Source organism: Ixodes scapularis, unplaced genomic scaffold, assembly GCF_016920785.2.
Source record: "Ixodes scapularis isolate PalLabHiFi unplaced genomic scaffold, ASM1692078v2 PGA_scaffold0__279_contigs__length_252992795, whole genome shotgun sequence".
Lineage (NCBI taxonomy): Eukaryota > Metazoa > Arthropoda > Arachnida > Ixodida > Ixodidae > Ixodes > Ixodes scapularis.
Genome location: NW_024609835.1, coordinates 136,814,531 through 136,829,056, shown reverse-complemented (window position 1 = coordinate 136,829,056; position 14,526 = coordinate 136,814,531). Strand labels below are relative to the sequence as shown.

General features: G+C 44.0%; 3 protein-coding genes across 6 annotated transcripts in view; 2 read left to right on the top strand and 1 right to left on the bottom strand.

The window, feature by feature from the left end:
- LOC8036091 (E3 ubiquitin-protein ligase TTC3) overlaps window positions 1-6,065 on the top strand; it is a 195,433-nt gene extending 189,368 nt beyond the window's left edge. For all 3 annotated transcript variants that reach the window (XM_040499934.1, XM_040499933.1, XM_029987983.4), the window contains exon 43: window positions 5,823-6,065. In XM_040499934.1, coding sequence (XP_040355868.1) covers window positions 5,823-5,915 — 93 coding nt within the window. In that variant the 3' untranslated portion in view covers window positions 5,916-6,065. The remainder of the gene's footprint in view (window positions 1-5,822) is intronic.
- On the bottom strand, window positions 6,030-8,933 carry LOC8036090. The gene is made up of 2 exons (XM_002411668.5): window positions 8,663-8,933; window positions 6,030-8,343 (listed from the first exon to the last, which is right to left on the bottom strand). The coding sequence occupies exons 1-2, from the start codon at window positions 8,677-8,679 to the stop codon at window positions 6,156-6,158; spliced, it is 2,205 nt and encodes a 734-aa protein (XP_002411713.3). The 5' UTR covers window positions 8,680-8,933; the 3' UTR covers window positions 6,030-6,155.
- A 205-nt stretch (window positions 8,934-9,138) lies between these two features.
- Window positions 9,139-12,032, top strand: LOC8036092 (fas apoptotic inhibitory molecule 1). Of its 2 annotated transcripts, XM_040207702.3 has the most exons (5): window positions 9,139-9,399; window positions 10,075-10,297; window positions 10,742-10,791; window positions 10,880-10,918; window positions 11,206-12,032. In XM_040207702.3, the coding sequence occupies exons 1-5, from the start codon at window positions 9,289-9,291 to the stop codon at window positions 11,251-11,253; spliced, it is 471 nt and encodes a 156-aa protein (XP_040063636.1). In that variant the 5' UTR covers window positions 9,139-9,288; the 3' UTR covers window positions 11,254-12,032. The 2 variants fall into 2 exon arrangements, with proteins under 2 accessions (XP_040063636.1, XP_002411712.3); XM_002411667.5 differs by having other exon boundaries at window positions 10,880-12,032.
- The last annotated feature ends 2,494 nt before the right edge of the window (window positions 12,033-14,526 follow it).

Sequence of the window (14,526 nt, the reverse complement as noted above, 5' to 3'; positions counted from 1 at the left end):
AAACAAAGTGAGGAGGTGAGAAGCGGGAGAGAAGGACGCAAAACAAATAAAAAAGTGCGCGTGGGAATTATTTTTTTTTTTTTTTTTTTTGCATTGTGCTATTTTTTTGTGTGTCTATACGTGTAACTTCCATCGTATTAGACAAAAAAAAAAAAAAAACCTTTTGGGTGCCAGTGCTTTTTTAAACATTGCACAACCCTACCAACCGCGGTCTCAACGCTCCGGGAGAAGGAGCGGTTTCGCGGTGACCTTAGTTTGGTGGAGACTGACTTTGACCCTTGCACTCTGTGGTTACACTTCAGGATATAGGGTATTCGCTGACCTCGCGATCCCTGAATGAATTATTGCTTCTGTTGTCTTGCCGATTTTGTTGTTTTTTTTGTTAGAAAGAACTGTTTTGTAAACAAAACAAAGTTTCATTCTGCTATCTCTGTCGCTTTCCTTTTGCACACATGTGCTGCGACTTCGGGGTCGCAGAAATCGGGGAGGAAATGCGTAAACAAAAAGAAGTGTCTTTCCCTCCTTCGTTTTGCTTTGTCACGGACATTTTCTAACTGTGAGGTCTGCGGCTGGGTCATTCTGGTAGGATGAATGTTCACGGATTGCAGAGTCTGCGTTGGGGTATTTGTAGCGGTGGGTTGGGTGATGACTCTGGATATTATGGTAGATGCAAAATTTCGTTACGATTTGAAGATTCTAAGAACCAAAAAGGGGGTGTACAAATTGTGAAGAGTGCTCAAAAATGACTAAATGAGAAAAATGCAATTGAAAGTCATAAAAACAGAAGCAATGACCATGACATGAAATGAAATACAGTAGACTCATTAATTCAAGCTCCAGGAAGCCACAAACTTTGTATGAATTATCAGAAAATCTAAATATGATCTAAGATAAAATTATTATTTGCCATATGAATTAGGGCACATACAAACCAGATATTTGATAATTTCCTCTACGTAGGCCTACTGATCATAAGCAGGTATGCCACATATGAAACATTTGTTTATTTATCTCTTAAGAATGTTGTTTATTGTGGGCTCTTTAAACAGCACATGACAACTCGAATTAAAATTAAGTTTGTTCATCGAGTGAAGAAGTTGTCTAATGTGGATTAATAAGCAGCAAACACTTGAGCATTGAAAAGGAGCACTGTGCGGCAGTTTTCATAGCAACTTGCGTGGATGCTGCGACGAGGACCAATGCCTTGCTGCCACGTCAGAGCATCCGTGCAAGTTATGGAAATTTCTGCGTGGTGCTAGTCCGAGCCCGTTGAGTGCGCTTCTCACTGATGCAGTGTGGAAAAGCAACGCCCATGGAAGCAAGCTCCGCGGGTGTGGCCTTTCTGCAGCGCACCGGTGCTCGGAAAGAAGCGCACTCAATGGGGCCGTGAGAACAAAGAGTATGAATTAAAACGAAAACGTCGTTCATATTAAGTGGCTTATCAATACATTAAAAGATAGTGGGACAACCAATATATTGAAATTTGTTTGAATTAATCAGAGTTTGAAATATTGCGAGTTTACTGTATACTAGAACTCAACATGTATTCAGGGATATAGGTGCAAACATTTTGTTATGATGCAAGTATTTTATGGTCAAAATGGGAGCACACAAACTGTGAAAATTGTCCAAAATTGCAAAAAAAGGAAAATTACTTTCAGGGTTAAAAAAATGTATACTCATCAAGAGCAGCAGCAATTAAATGAAATTCGGCCGTAATGTAGGCGGAGTATCCAAAAAGCATCCAAAGGCACTAGAACTTTCCCACACCATACGTAGTTTCCTCATTGTTCTTTGGAGTAGAGTCTCTGACTTCAGCTTTCTTCACCATGCTGCAACAATGAGCTCATGCTTCTGTCGTCAGTCCGTCGTCATGGGAGTCGCCAAGGGTGAGGAGTCCTTGAGATGGAAGCATGCCAAGCTCCTCCAAGGCGCACTCAAGAGGCTTAAAAACCGGTCTTGTCTCAGTTGGTCCTACTCAATTGCAAGTGTGTGACGGGCCCTAATCGATGCATCACCATACACATCTGGCTAGAAGACTGCCGTGTTAGGCTTCCTATCTCCATCACTAAGAAACTTGGTGAAGCATGGTGGCGTCTTGTAGGGTGGGGTTCTCTGCCATATACCTACTGCTGCCTCGGTTTCCATAGCACGAGAAGAGCACTCGGCATTCTTCTCACGGACAGGGGCATGGAACGCCTGCCAGATCTCTTTTTCTTGGCCTAAGTCTTGGTGCCGACTGCATGCGAGGCTGTAGTTTGACAGAACTTCAAAATCTAAGCAGAGTTCAGTGTCCAAAGATACGACTGTGCCCACATATTGCCGTCAAACATTACATATACATCAGCTCCACCCACCTCTTTTTTCAAAGCCCTGACCGTCTGGAGGTTTTGGACGATGGCTTTCATGGATGCAACATGAACCTTCTCGCTTATCGCATTGAAGGTCTTGTGGTGCATAGGCGTTGGCAGCCCGAGGGTCGCGCAAAAGTGTCAAAGTTGCTCATGTCCCGCACTCACTGCATGCACGGCCACTATGGCTTTGACGTTGACGGCGAAGCTGTCGCGCAAGCTCCCATGGTCGTAGCCTCCGTTTGCACTTGTGTTTCCATTTGGCGTGACATTTTTTTGACGTAAATGTTGAAGAGAGAATTGCCTCGGGGCAGTCGCTGCTTTCGCAGTGCAGTTCGAGAAATGATGCGAGCCCCTCACATTTCTCAGCTGACTGCCGAATGGAGAGCTTGCGCTCATTACAAGCTGAGCAGGTCGTGCCGCCCAAAAGTGTCGTCAGCGCACTGATGTCACACAACACTGAACATGCAGAATCTATTTCGAAGAACCCGATTTTTTCCGAGACGCTAACGAACGTAAATGCAGTGTTTGGAGGTGTCGATCTTGTCAGAACTGTCACTGATATTGCCATTAAGCCTAGCAGGCATGGGTAAGCTTTCCTCTTCTGGCGTTCTTCGCTTCAGTTTGCGCTGTCTTTCTCGAAACTTACTCTGGAAAGGTTGCGCTTTTTTTTGTAATGTACATCCCAAGTGAACTCGTAAAAGCATAGAAAAAGAGTGATTCTAGTTTTTCACGCTCGACCTTACAGGGGTACGGAAACAAAAATCAAAATACTCAAATTTCGTTCGGAAATGAGTCAAGCATGATGGATAATAACCGTAAATGATAATCCCACGTTTGTATTTTGAACGACTTCATATATTTTTCGTTTCTAACGGTGCGCTCGAAGAGAAGCGAACGGAGAGCGCGATCAGTCATGGGATGTCTGGCGCAAACAAAAACAGAAAGAAAAGATTTCCCGCGTTCGTGGAGCAGCAAGGCAGGCGTGGTTACGAGCTTTGCCCTTGGTGGCGTTGTCAGCGTTGTGGTGGTGTCAATAGCGTCAGCGCGTTACAACCGAGCCGTTCGAAGTACCCGTGGGGTGACGAGCGTGTGGCTGACCCAAGGAGCACGTAGCTTCCACAACACTGTCAGCTTAGGGCTGAGCGGGGTGGGGAAAGCAACTTTTGTTTGAGTTTTGAGCAACGGGCTAATCTTCTAGGGGGAGAGTGGCTGTGTCTGGTTGCACGAACGAGGGCCCGAAAAAAGGGGAGTCCTTCCTTTCCGCCTTCTTGGACCGTTTGGTACGATGCGCGACTTGTGAGTTGAGGACGAAAGCTAAGAAGGAAAATGTTGAAATGCCAAAAAGCGGCGCTGCTTCGAACGAATCTGCTACGTCACAACTACGTAGCAGATTCCACAAGGTTGCTAGACTACCTCCCAAATAGGCTCCTTATGTATCCACCAGGTGCACATTGAAAAATTGTTTATTTAGCTTTAAAATTGGTTTTCTTGCGCCTTTCAACGGAAGGCGCAAGAAAACTAATCTTTCAATAAAGGGGTAGGGAAACTTTCGTTTCCCTACCCCTTTAAATGGGCCGTAAAAATTGGCACCTGCATGTAGTAATCTAAACTTTTTGTCAGAGGTGTTTTTCACAGGTTGGTTTTATCTTGTAAGATTACAAAGTGTAGCTCCCTTTTTGTAAAAAAATGGCGCCAAAAAACCTGCCAGGGTCAACGGTAGACGGTGTCGCAGATGACCGACTCAAGTGCGGGGTGCGTTTGGTGCACATATTGATAGATGGTGTCGGTAGCAGCGTCGGAAGGTGTAGCTTGCCAGCGAACGAAGCAGACTACACGCAGACGAAATCTGTTGGCCACAAAAGTGCCGTCGTCAGGCGACTGCATCTTTTTTTTTACTTTTTGTTTTTATTGTTTGCATTTATTTTTAAACTGAATGGACATTACGAAAAGATTATGTTCATTTAGTAGACCACGGTCTATCAATATGTGCGCCAAACGCACACCGCCACTCAACTCTGTCGTCTGTGTCGCCGTCCGCCGTTGACCGTGGCAAGCTTTTTGGCCCTATTTTTTACAGAAAGGGAGCTATGCCTTGTAATTTTACAAGATAAAACCGACCTGTGAAATACACCTTTGACGAAAAGTTTTGTTTGCTACGTCCAGGCTCCGATTTTTACGGCCTTTTTAGATAGAGCCTGGTTATTTCTTTAGACACCCGTATGTATACGGTGTTTCCGGAAACTCGGGCAAAAGTGCACCTGCAAAAACTGCTCGTCGCACAGAAAAGAAAAAAGGTAGATGCCGTAGTGGTCTGTGTCAAAGGGCCCATTAAGGAAAATTATTAGCTTTCAATATAATTCGGCAATCAATTAATTTTGAGTAATTTAAGTCTTAATGATTTTAAAGGGATGGTTTCAATTAGAATCTTCTGGGCATCATCACATTACAATGGTATAAGGCACACACAGCATTTTATGGTGTTCCGAAAGAATGCTTAATATAAATGCAATTCTGGGTTGTTTTTTTTTCACCGGAGCACATCTCCATGCGGGCAATCCCACCCCTTGTGTCTAAATCGCGCAATGTGCGTGTGCAGCCATGGATCGCACGTAAGGGTTTGCCTTCACACTGGCACCGACGTCAAAAAGGAAAGCCTTATGTGACAGTTCGGAGGCTTTCTTATCTAGCATCTTCTCTTCTGTGTTTTGTGACACTTGGGTGTGCACTTCTGCTCCGAGCATCTGCTCAGATCTCTCAGCTTCACAGTGTTCATAGAACTGCTATTGGTGCCATTGAGGCACTAATCTAGGGTTGGTGACGAAGCAGTGTCTGTGAAAACGCGTGGTGCAAGTACTAAGTTCTACATGACGTGGGACACCCAGAAAACAACTCTAAAAAAAAAAAGCATGGAAAACCGGGCCCGTGACAGGCTGCCACTAGCCGTGTACCGAAGAGTCATGTGGTGGCAGCACCTGCAACCAAGGCAATAAGAGGACTTCGTCTGGCCTCTGCGACGCATGCACCGTCCACACCTACATAATTTTACATCGTTCCCCCAACCGATGACAGTCTCGCGATGGTGTCACAGGATTTAAATGTTCACTTAGCACAGTCGAAAGACATGGTAAACCTCGCATGTTCTTCTTATTGGGGGTCAAAATGCAAAACCAATGGATGTTTTGCCAGGAAGGATTTCCTGGTCACCTTCTCAAACGGTCCCAATAACGGGCGATGACACGGCTGCAAGAGACAAGCGCTCGGAAATGGCCAACATTCACATAAATTTGTGCCTTCTTGAGCCACTGCGAGGTACTTTTCACTAAACACTCGTCCTAATTTTAATTTTTTTTTATCCATGAAAGTAGGTTCTGGGGTGACAAAACAAACACGCAAAAATTTAAAAAAAAATATTTAAAAACATTTTTTTAAATTACAAGTTCTAAGGGTGCGTGCATCTTGTTTTTTCAGTGCCTTGAGAAGTGGTACAAGACGGACCAGAGCTGCCCCAACTGCCGTACTCCCAGCTTGTCCGATAAAGACTTCCCCAGCCTGGGGAACTAAAGCGTCACCAAATCTTGAAAAAAAGAAAAACACGTTACAATTTTTTATGTCTGTGTGAGACAGCAGAGCTTTTTGTGCCTTAGTGTCCTGTTATGTTTCGTGCCAACTTAAGGATTTCTGAATAAACAAATGTCTTTTTATTCCAATGAACCAAGTGCTAATCCTACTTGCTTTATTCCAGACCCCTTGGAGGTGGTTTTTTTACAGGCAAGAAAAGGGAATTACAGATCATTGTTTTATTCACATTAGCCCTTCTGCATTGTCACATGCCGTTGGCTCTTCACACAGTTCACCAGTTATGACAAGCAAGTCGCAGTTCTGCAGCACACAATCGGTCACATCGTTGACACCGTGGGCCTGTGACAAGGTTCCCATGTCGGCTGTCAGCTTAGTTCTATTGTTGGGTCTTCGGAGACTTGTCTTCAGCCAGAGGTCGACAACAGGCTCTGGGTCCCAGTCCTCGAGCGAAGCTCCATTCATGTTTATGACCATGGTCTGCCAGAGGGTGTCCTCAGTGAGGACATTCTTTCTAGATTCCTTGATGAGGCATAGTTCATGAAAACCGTTGCGCGTCACGCTGCACGAGGGGGACAGAAGCATGGCTGCTGTTAGAAATGTGCAGATGGATGGGTAGATGTTGCTAAATCGTGAAATCATGACAGCAGCTAGGCTGTTGAAGTCCTTCCTCAGAGATTCTGCAAGACTAGACTGCACAAATGCCTTGTAGGAACACCACTCCTGAATGACGTCTGCGGGACATTTCAGTGACAGGAGGGGCCTCATTTCCTCGGAGAGCTCCCTGACCTTCTGGATTCCATAAGCACCTAGAAGGGTATCCGAATCCAGTGGCCAGTTTTTTGGATCCAGGACTGAAAACTTGCAGATGGATGGCGAGCTCTGTTCTGCCATCAAGAAGATTTGGAGGGAGACTGCGCGGCACAGCTCGTCAGCACTGCTGTGGAAGGACTGGATGTCGAAGTCATGAGTCACTGGCATGCCCTGGAAGAAGCCGCTCCTTGCTTGCAGTTCTTGGAGGACTGGTACTAGGCAGGGGCCTAGAATAATGTGGTTCATTATGACAGAGGCAGTGCTCTTCAGCTCTTCTTGAACTGCATAGCAAGGAAGAGGGCAGCCATCTGCCACCCTGTCTTGAAAATTCTGCAGTGCTTCAAAGATTTCCTTTAGGAGATGCAGGTAGGCAACAAAGGTGGAATTTTTGAGGCTCGTCAGAATTTCGGCAGCATCTAGCCTCATTTTGCGGTCAAGATTGTGGTAAGTGTCGGTTAGGAAAATGGTAATGGTGCCCCATTTTTCTAGCGTGGCTAATAGGAACTTTAAGCTGAACACCAACCACTTTGGATTTGAGGAATGAGTAAACTGGTCCATAGTGCTCATCGGTGTCCACACATCAATGCTATGGCCAGTCTTCTTTTGCAAGTCCTTCAGAAAGCAAAAGAGCCTGTAGAGTGTGTCTACACAATATCTGACTTGTGGATGTTCAAACAAGATTGGCTTCACTGAGCACTCCAACTTGTGAGCAAGACAGTGCATAGAGTAGAGAACGGGGGCTTCTTTGCCAAGTGCCATTCGGAGCCCTTCCTTTTCAACCCGATGGAGTGGTTGCCCATCCATTGTCAGGCAGAGCAGCTTCTCGAAGGGGGATGGTAAACCAAACTTTGCCAACATTTCCACAAGGGACAGGGCAATCCCCATGCCATTGTAGTTTTCCACAAGGCCAAGGTACTTTGTATGCCTGCAGCAATCTTTGATGTAAGTGATGAACACTGCATCCTTGCAGCTACCAAGGACATCCGACACATCATCCAGGATTATACCAAAATGCTTAGCTTGGTGAATATCTGCCACAGTGTCGTTGATCATGGACATTGCAATGTACTTCGAGAAGTCTGGCACAACATGGTGGTGATTTGTGTATCTTCCTTTGAGTGGTACTCCATTCTGTATCTGCTGACTGACCAGGATGGGAAACTGCGAGAAAGACAGCTTGTTCTTTTGTATCTGGTACACAATCTTGAAGAGAAGCTCGAACCTGGCGCGGGAGTCTTCTTCTTTCAAGGACTTCTTTCTGGACTTGACTGACTTTGCAACCACTACTTTCCTCTCGGCTTCGGTTTTGTCGAGCAGATTGCGGTGCGCGGATGTTTTCTCGTGTTTCTGGATGACGGACAGCTTGAAGTTGTTTGTACCCTCCACAAACGGCACACATTTTTCTTGTCCAAAGTAGGCGTCTCTGCACAGGACACAATGCATCGTGTTTTTTATTTCTTCGTACTGTAGCCATGTGTAGGTTTCTTTCCAAACAGGCCGAAACTTTCTCTTGCAGTCCTTAGCAGGTTTGTCGATCTTTAGCCGTGCCGACGCTTTCGCCGCTTGTTTCTTCCCGGAGCTGCTCACTTGCTTTCTTTCTCTGGAACATAAAAAGAAAAAAATACGCGCTTGCAAAACGGGCATTCCCGCGCAAAGCTCGTTCCTATCGAAAGGCAACCGCACATTACGAAGTGTCTCCCACACTTGGCGAAAGCTGGTAGATTCGCTGACTGGCTTTCTCGCTTATGAACGCATTGTTTTGAGAAAATTGTGAGCCCTTTCCGCTACAAATTTAGTGGTCTCCACGCCTCATACACGCTAAATTCCACACTACTTAAAACGCCGGCAAAAGCGCATGCAAGTACACTAGCCAACCGACAGACCACGTGCGGAAGAATAACAATTGTTATTGTACTTGCCTACAGACGCTGCTCATTCTGAATGGGTCACCACTTAGCCATTATTTCCAGGGCGATAACGAGGTGCATGCGATTGCATTCCGAAACTGGACGTAAACATGCCGGTCTCGCATTTCTCAGGATCACGGCATTGGTAATCGAGACTAAAATATAGCTGACTAATATCAAAATGTGGAGAAATCGCGTCTCCTCGAGCCCTATGCCTGTAATTTGGCCCCGCGGTTTTGCCTTCTTTGTGCCTGTGCCTCGCTGGGTTTCACCTTGTTTTTACTTTCCGCACACCTAGAGGGCGTTAGTCAAAATAAACGAAAAAAACTTCAATTAACGTGTTTCAATTTGATTATTATAAATTTATGTGTATGTGCGATAGAAAAAAGATTGCATTAACAACGACTATTATTTCAGGGTCATCGCACAAATTATTTGTGTAAGGTAGTGCTCCATCCGGATCCAGAAATCAATCGAGATGCGTAGCAAGTTTTTGTTGCCATGGTTACTCGATGGCTTGTTTTTGAAACAGATTTGACGTTGAACTCCACACATGTGTCCACCGATAAGCTATTTGCTACCTCTGATACTTGCATGAAATAAGTGCTTTCACATTTCAACAGCTTTGACATTATAAGATGTCTGCGGTGTCGGCCGTCTGGGAAGTGCCCCTCAGTGATAAAATACACAAGATCGAGTTTGAACACGGCACAACTACAGGTAAACGGGTGGTCAAGGTCGACGGAAAGGTACGTTTACGGTGCATTTTTTGCAATAAACAAATAAAAATACGATAAAAAAAATCGGGGGTCCAATCCACGCTGTGAGGGCCAGCGCACTGGTTCAGCGAAGCCTGCAACTATTGTCCACTGCAATATACCATATGCCGCCGCTGGTCGTATTGCCGTTTCTTTTCCCATTGCCGCTCCCCGTATAGGAGGTATTCACTGGACGCCATATTTGAAAGCGATGTTTAGAGCGCATGCTCAGAACGAGCTCACATTAATAGCCTGCTAAGACCGGCAACCTTGATGGTGCTAAATGCACGCTCTAAAAGGACTGCGGAAGCTCGCCGTCAGCACACACTCAGCAGCAGCGCACACGGATATGGCCGCCAGTGAACACTCCCTATTCACGCTGCTCCTCGGGGGTCCTAACTATGCGTGGCCTACTTATAGTGGTGCTGCGACAACAATAAAACCAATTGCTACTAAAAAACAAACAAAAAAAAACGCCACTTTTTATGTTGCAAGTTTCTGTCGCTTCGGCAGCTTGCGCTACAGTAATCTTTACCAGGAAATGTATGTATACGAGCTTCGCATTGTGCTTGTTATTTGTTGAAACGAGTGCTGTGCTGTATGTTGTATGCGTGATATGTATGCAGTACAGTGGAGATGGCACGTTGAGTGTAATGTCATGTGCAGGAAATCGTGCGGCGTGACTGGATGTTCAAGCTTGTGGGCTCCGAGCCGTTCGAAGTAGGAAATGCCAAATGTCTGATCGTCATCAGGGCAGTGAGCGGTTTCACATACGAATACTCACTTGTGGTGAACGGCAAGCACTTGGACGTGTTCAGAGAGCGCCAGTCGAAGATACTGAACACCTGGGTGATCGAAGACCTCGAAGAGCCTACTAGGGTTGTGTTGGGTGAGAAAAATTAGTTTGTGCCTGCAATTACACGCTTCAAAGAAAGCTCATTGTTGTGTATACCTTAAAATCGCACAAAAGCCTTCGGTAGATTTTCTACTGAAGTTTGGACAAAAATATTAAGTATATTTCTCTAGTGAAGATTTGTTCTTAAGTTGAACTTTTTTTCTTGAGAGGTATATGTGCCCATCTTCAGACTATGAGGTGCGTTCGAAAAATAGACATAATTTGTGACCCTTTGCAGCGCGGTTTAATCAAAGAAACATTATGTCCAACTTTCAGTATATATATGACAAGAGCATCTATTTCAGTGCTATGGGCTGTGAATTAATTTAAACTTGTATATAGCATTTGTCTCTTTTATTATATTCCAATTCCTGTGCATCAAGCTTGTCTTCATAACATAAAGGTTGTGCATCCGAATATAACTATTATTTTCTTTAGAAAAAGAAACACTGGATGTCTATGTGAATGGCACCAAGGTGGAAGTGGTGGTAAGCTCCTCCATTCACCCTTTTGTCAGTCGGATTGCGAGCTTATCCTGCCTTGGTTTACACTCCTATTCATACCTCTTCTTTCCAGTCGGAGTTTGTTGAAGGTGGAACCGAGATGCATTTCCAGGTGGGTCCCTGCCAGGCTTACATCACCGCATCCAGCAGCGGAAGCAAGCGTGAAGGAATCTTGCATTCTCTCTTCATGGACGGAAAACAAATTCCAGAAAGTGCAGAGTGAGGCCATAGAGTAAACTGCCAAATTGCTAGATCTAACACAGCTCCTGCTGCATTAAGTTCTTAAAAAAAAAATGTTAGTGGTTAGTGACCTTTGGTCAAACTCAGTAAAATTGTTTTCTCGTTCTCGCTCTCTTCAGCGAGTTTGTGCTTAAGTTTTCCCAATTTCTCTTTTTCCAGTGTCCTGTGACTGTTCTAGTTTTATTTTTGTCTGCTAGATTGTGGTGAACCGCAATATTGTCCAGAAAGAGAACCTAATTATATTTTCTTATCTGAGGTGACAGCCAATTATCTGCCACTTGCCTGCCTTCCAATGAAGTTGTTCTCAACTGTGCAGACTTTTCTTGTCCTGTGTCCCTTAGGTTGGCTCTTCCTCTGCAAATAATTGCACAGCTTGTTTATTTTGTCATGTTTTGACTAACCAGCCAGACCAAAAGTACCTTGCTACTGTACTCTAGCATCCTTCAGAAGCAATAAAGTAAACTCTTGGTGTACGCCGTTTCACCATAATTTGGCGAAGAATAAATGCTGTATCCTCCACTAGGCAAGAGTGACGGACCGAAGCACCCGACAACTCTCCGCAGGAGGAGTGAAATCCGACGATATGTTGTCATGTGCCGCCTCCCTCTGACATTTTGATTGACTCGCTGGGACGTGGCTTTTGCCATTTGCCAAGTTTTGCTGGAGAAGAGCGTAGTGTTAACACTTCTGAATTGCACAAATGTCCAAAGTTGTATGAACAGTCACAAGGTTTATGCAATTTTTTTTAAGAATTATGTCTGCTAAAATCATGAAATGGCTGCCCAGAACTGTTTCCAGATAGTTCACGTTTAATGTATAGTCTGTAAAGGCAGTTTTGGGCTGGAAATATATGTTTTCTCCTTAGGTAGTCTGCACTATGTGCTTACTTCACCCATGTTTTCTCCTGCTAAAAACAGCAAGTCGTTAGCTCTGACAAATAGAATTCCATGCTCACTAATGAAACAAAACGGATGTAAATCTGAATTCTTTTTCATAAATCTTATTGCTCTTATAATTCGTATTGCTTAAAAAAAAAAAAAGAAAAATGAGTGTGAACACTCCTTTTATTATAATGGAAAAACAGTGCAAAAACATGACAGACGAAGAACAGGAACCGACAATACACAGCACCGACTATCAACTAAATGTTTATCGGAAAAAACACAACGCATCACTTATCACTTTGCTTTCATATACGTAATTGACACCTTCGATCATACATGTTACTACATAACAAACACTGTTGACGTCAAATGTCCCTACTAGACCCTACCCTAGATCTAAAAAAAAAGCCTCAATGACGATAGTTTGTTTTTGGTGTCGATAGTGTTTGTTATGCATTATCGTAAAAGATTGAAAGTGTCGATTATATGAGAGCAGAAGTGATGTTTTTCCCAATAAATATTTACTGTAACATCCCAAGAGATAGCCCACCTAAAATCGAAAGCAAATTCGGTGAAAATAAATAGTGGGTTATAACTTTCAACGAGCAATAAAAACAAAGTTGAAAAGGACAAGCTGCTAAATATCCATGTGATCACAGGGAGGGGCGATGAACCAAAAACGACTGCCCTTCAGAATCAGCAATGTTCGCTTATCCCCTGCCGTAGCTAAGTAAGTCCATTTCTGCTGAGGTCACCATTGGCCAGGGCCCTGCAATTACTAAAAATAAGCCATCTTTCGGCGTTTTCGAAAAAAATAGCAAATCATGCCAAACATAGGGGTGGGTTGTCTTTTGCTGTGTGCTGTCTTTCCGTTATGTTATTATACCAACTCGCCCAACTTGTCCTTTTAAGTACTCTTTTTTAATATTGGAGGCATCACAACTGTGGTTCCTGAATGACTCCACAATTGTGCATTTACCTATAGTAATTTTAAAACCACAAGCAGTGGATGTTTAGAGTGTAACCCACGGGGGTATCGAGGGCAAAAGCAACACACTGAAAATCTCAGCTTTCTTGCTGACCAATGCTCAGTATGAAACAGCATGATCTCAGCATCTGCAGTGACGATTTCACTTATAACGAACAAGTTTTAAGAACAAATTCTCGTATTGCCTGCACAGCATAGAGTACCAACTTTTAAATGTGTGTAGTCTACTGACTATTGAACTTGACGACAGCTAGTGGCTAAAACAAAGCTGTGGCGGCAAGTTTGCTTGCCAGCCTTCTCAAGCTTCACAGCACCTGGCGGTCTAAAGACGAAGCCGTGAAAGTAGGTTCGAAAACTTGCGATGAAAATGAAACTTGCCAAACGTCCGGAACATATAGTTTTGTGGAAGAGAAGCATGCCGGTATAAATAATTGTGAAGATTATTACATTGTATAGCCCCCCTTAGTGCAGAGGATAAGCTATATTGCGATACATTATTTTTTGTACGCCACTATGAATTCATAAGATAAATGATCAAACATTTCAAGGACGGAGGGAAGTGACAACACAACCCCCTTTGCGTTGTCACTCTCTTTAAACTTTTGGCCCTTTATCATATGCAGTTATGTATCAAGTAGCCCATTTATTCATTCTAATGCACTACGAATTTTCTGACATGGCTGCTACAAAATCCTACAAGATGTGACCCAAAAGTAATGAGAATATATTCTGGCTCGCATACATATCCGATCGACGATCACCTTGGATCTACCTCAAGTTAGACTCCTTGGGAATGTCCACATCATTTCCAGCGATTGTGCCATCCCTGGAAGCAGTGCCGCAAGTTTGTAGCTGTGAATGTGCTCCGTGCGTGCATTAAATCTGGTTGAGAGTTCCATGATAATGACCTTTTAACAAACCTTTCTCTTAAGAAAAAGAAATCATATGGCACCAGGTCAGAGTCGTAGGCTGGGTATTAAAGGATAATGTTTTTTTTCTCAATCAGAAACTCATATTGTTTGTGCATACAGTGGCAGGGTGCATGATCGAAGTGCAGTATCCAAGACGCCTGGTCGGACACACATAATTCATTTCCAAAGTGTCTCAAGCACACCTCTATAAAAAAAAAAAAAAAATATCATCAATGACTGTTTATCCAGGTAGACCAATCTGCGGTGGTCTACACTGACAATGAATGTGAACTTCTCCTTTGCATGCGTTGCTCAAATTGGGTGTGTAACTTACCACACTCTGGCGCTTTATTTCGGAAAGGCGCCACCAAAACATCCGAGTGGAGGACAAACAGGTATCCCCGTAGACGGTGCATAAAATGTCTACCGTTTCAGATAGTTTTGTTGGTTCACGCAAAAATTGATTGCATTCCTTTGCTCGATTGACACCTGCACAGTAACCGTGACGAGCAGTTTACACTAAGCAGAACAATACGGCCACTGTTTTCCTACATGCTCCACTGCCGCCAACAAACTGTACCAGGTTTCTTCCCTTCCTCTTATGCAGTAGATGATGCAACATTGGCTGCATAAGAGCCCAATAAATTACTTCTCATTACTTTTGGCACACATCTTGTACCGCTAGTTTGAGCCAAGT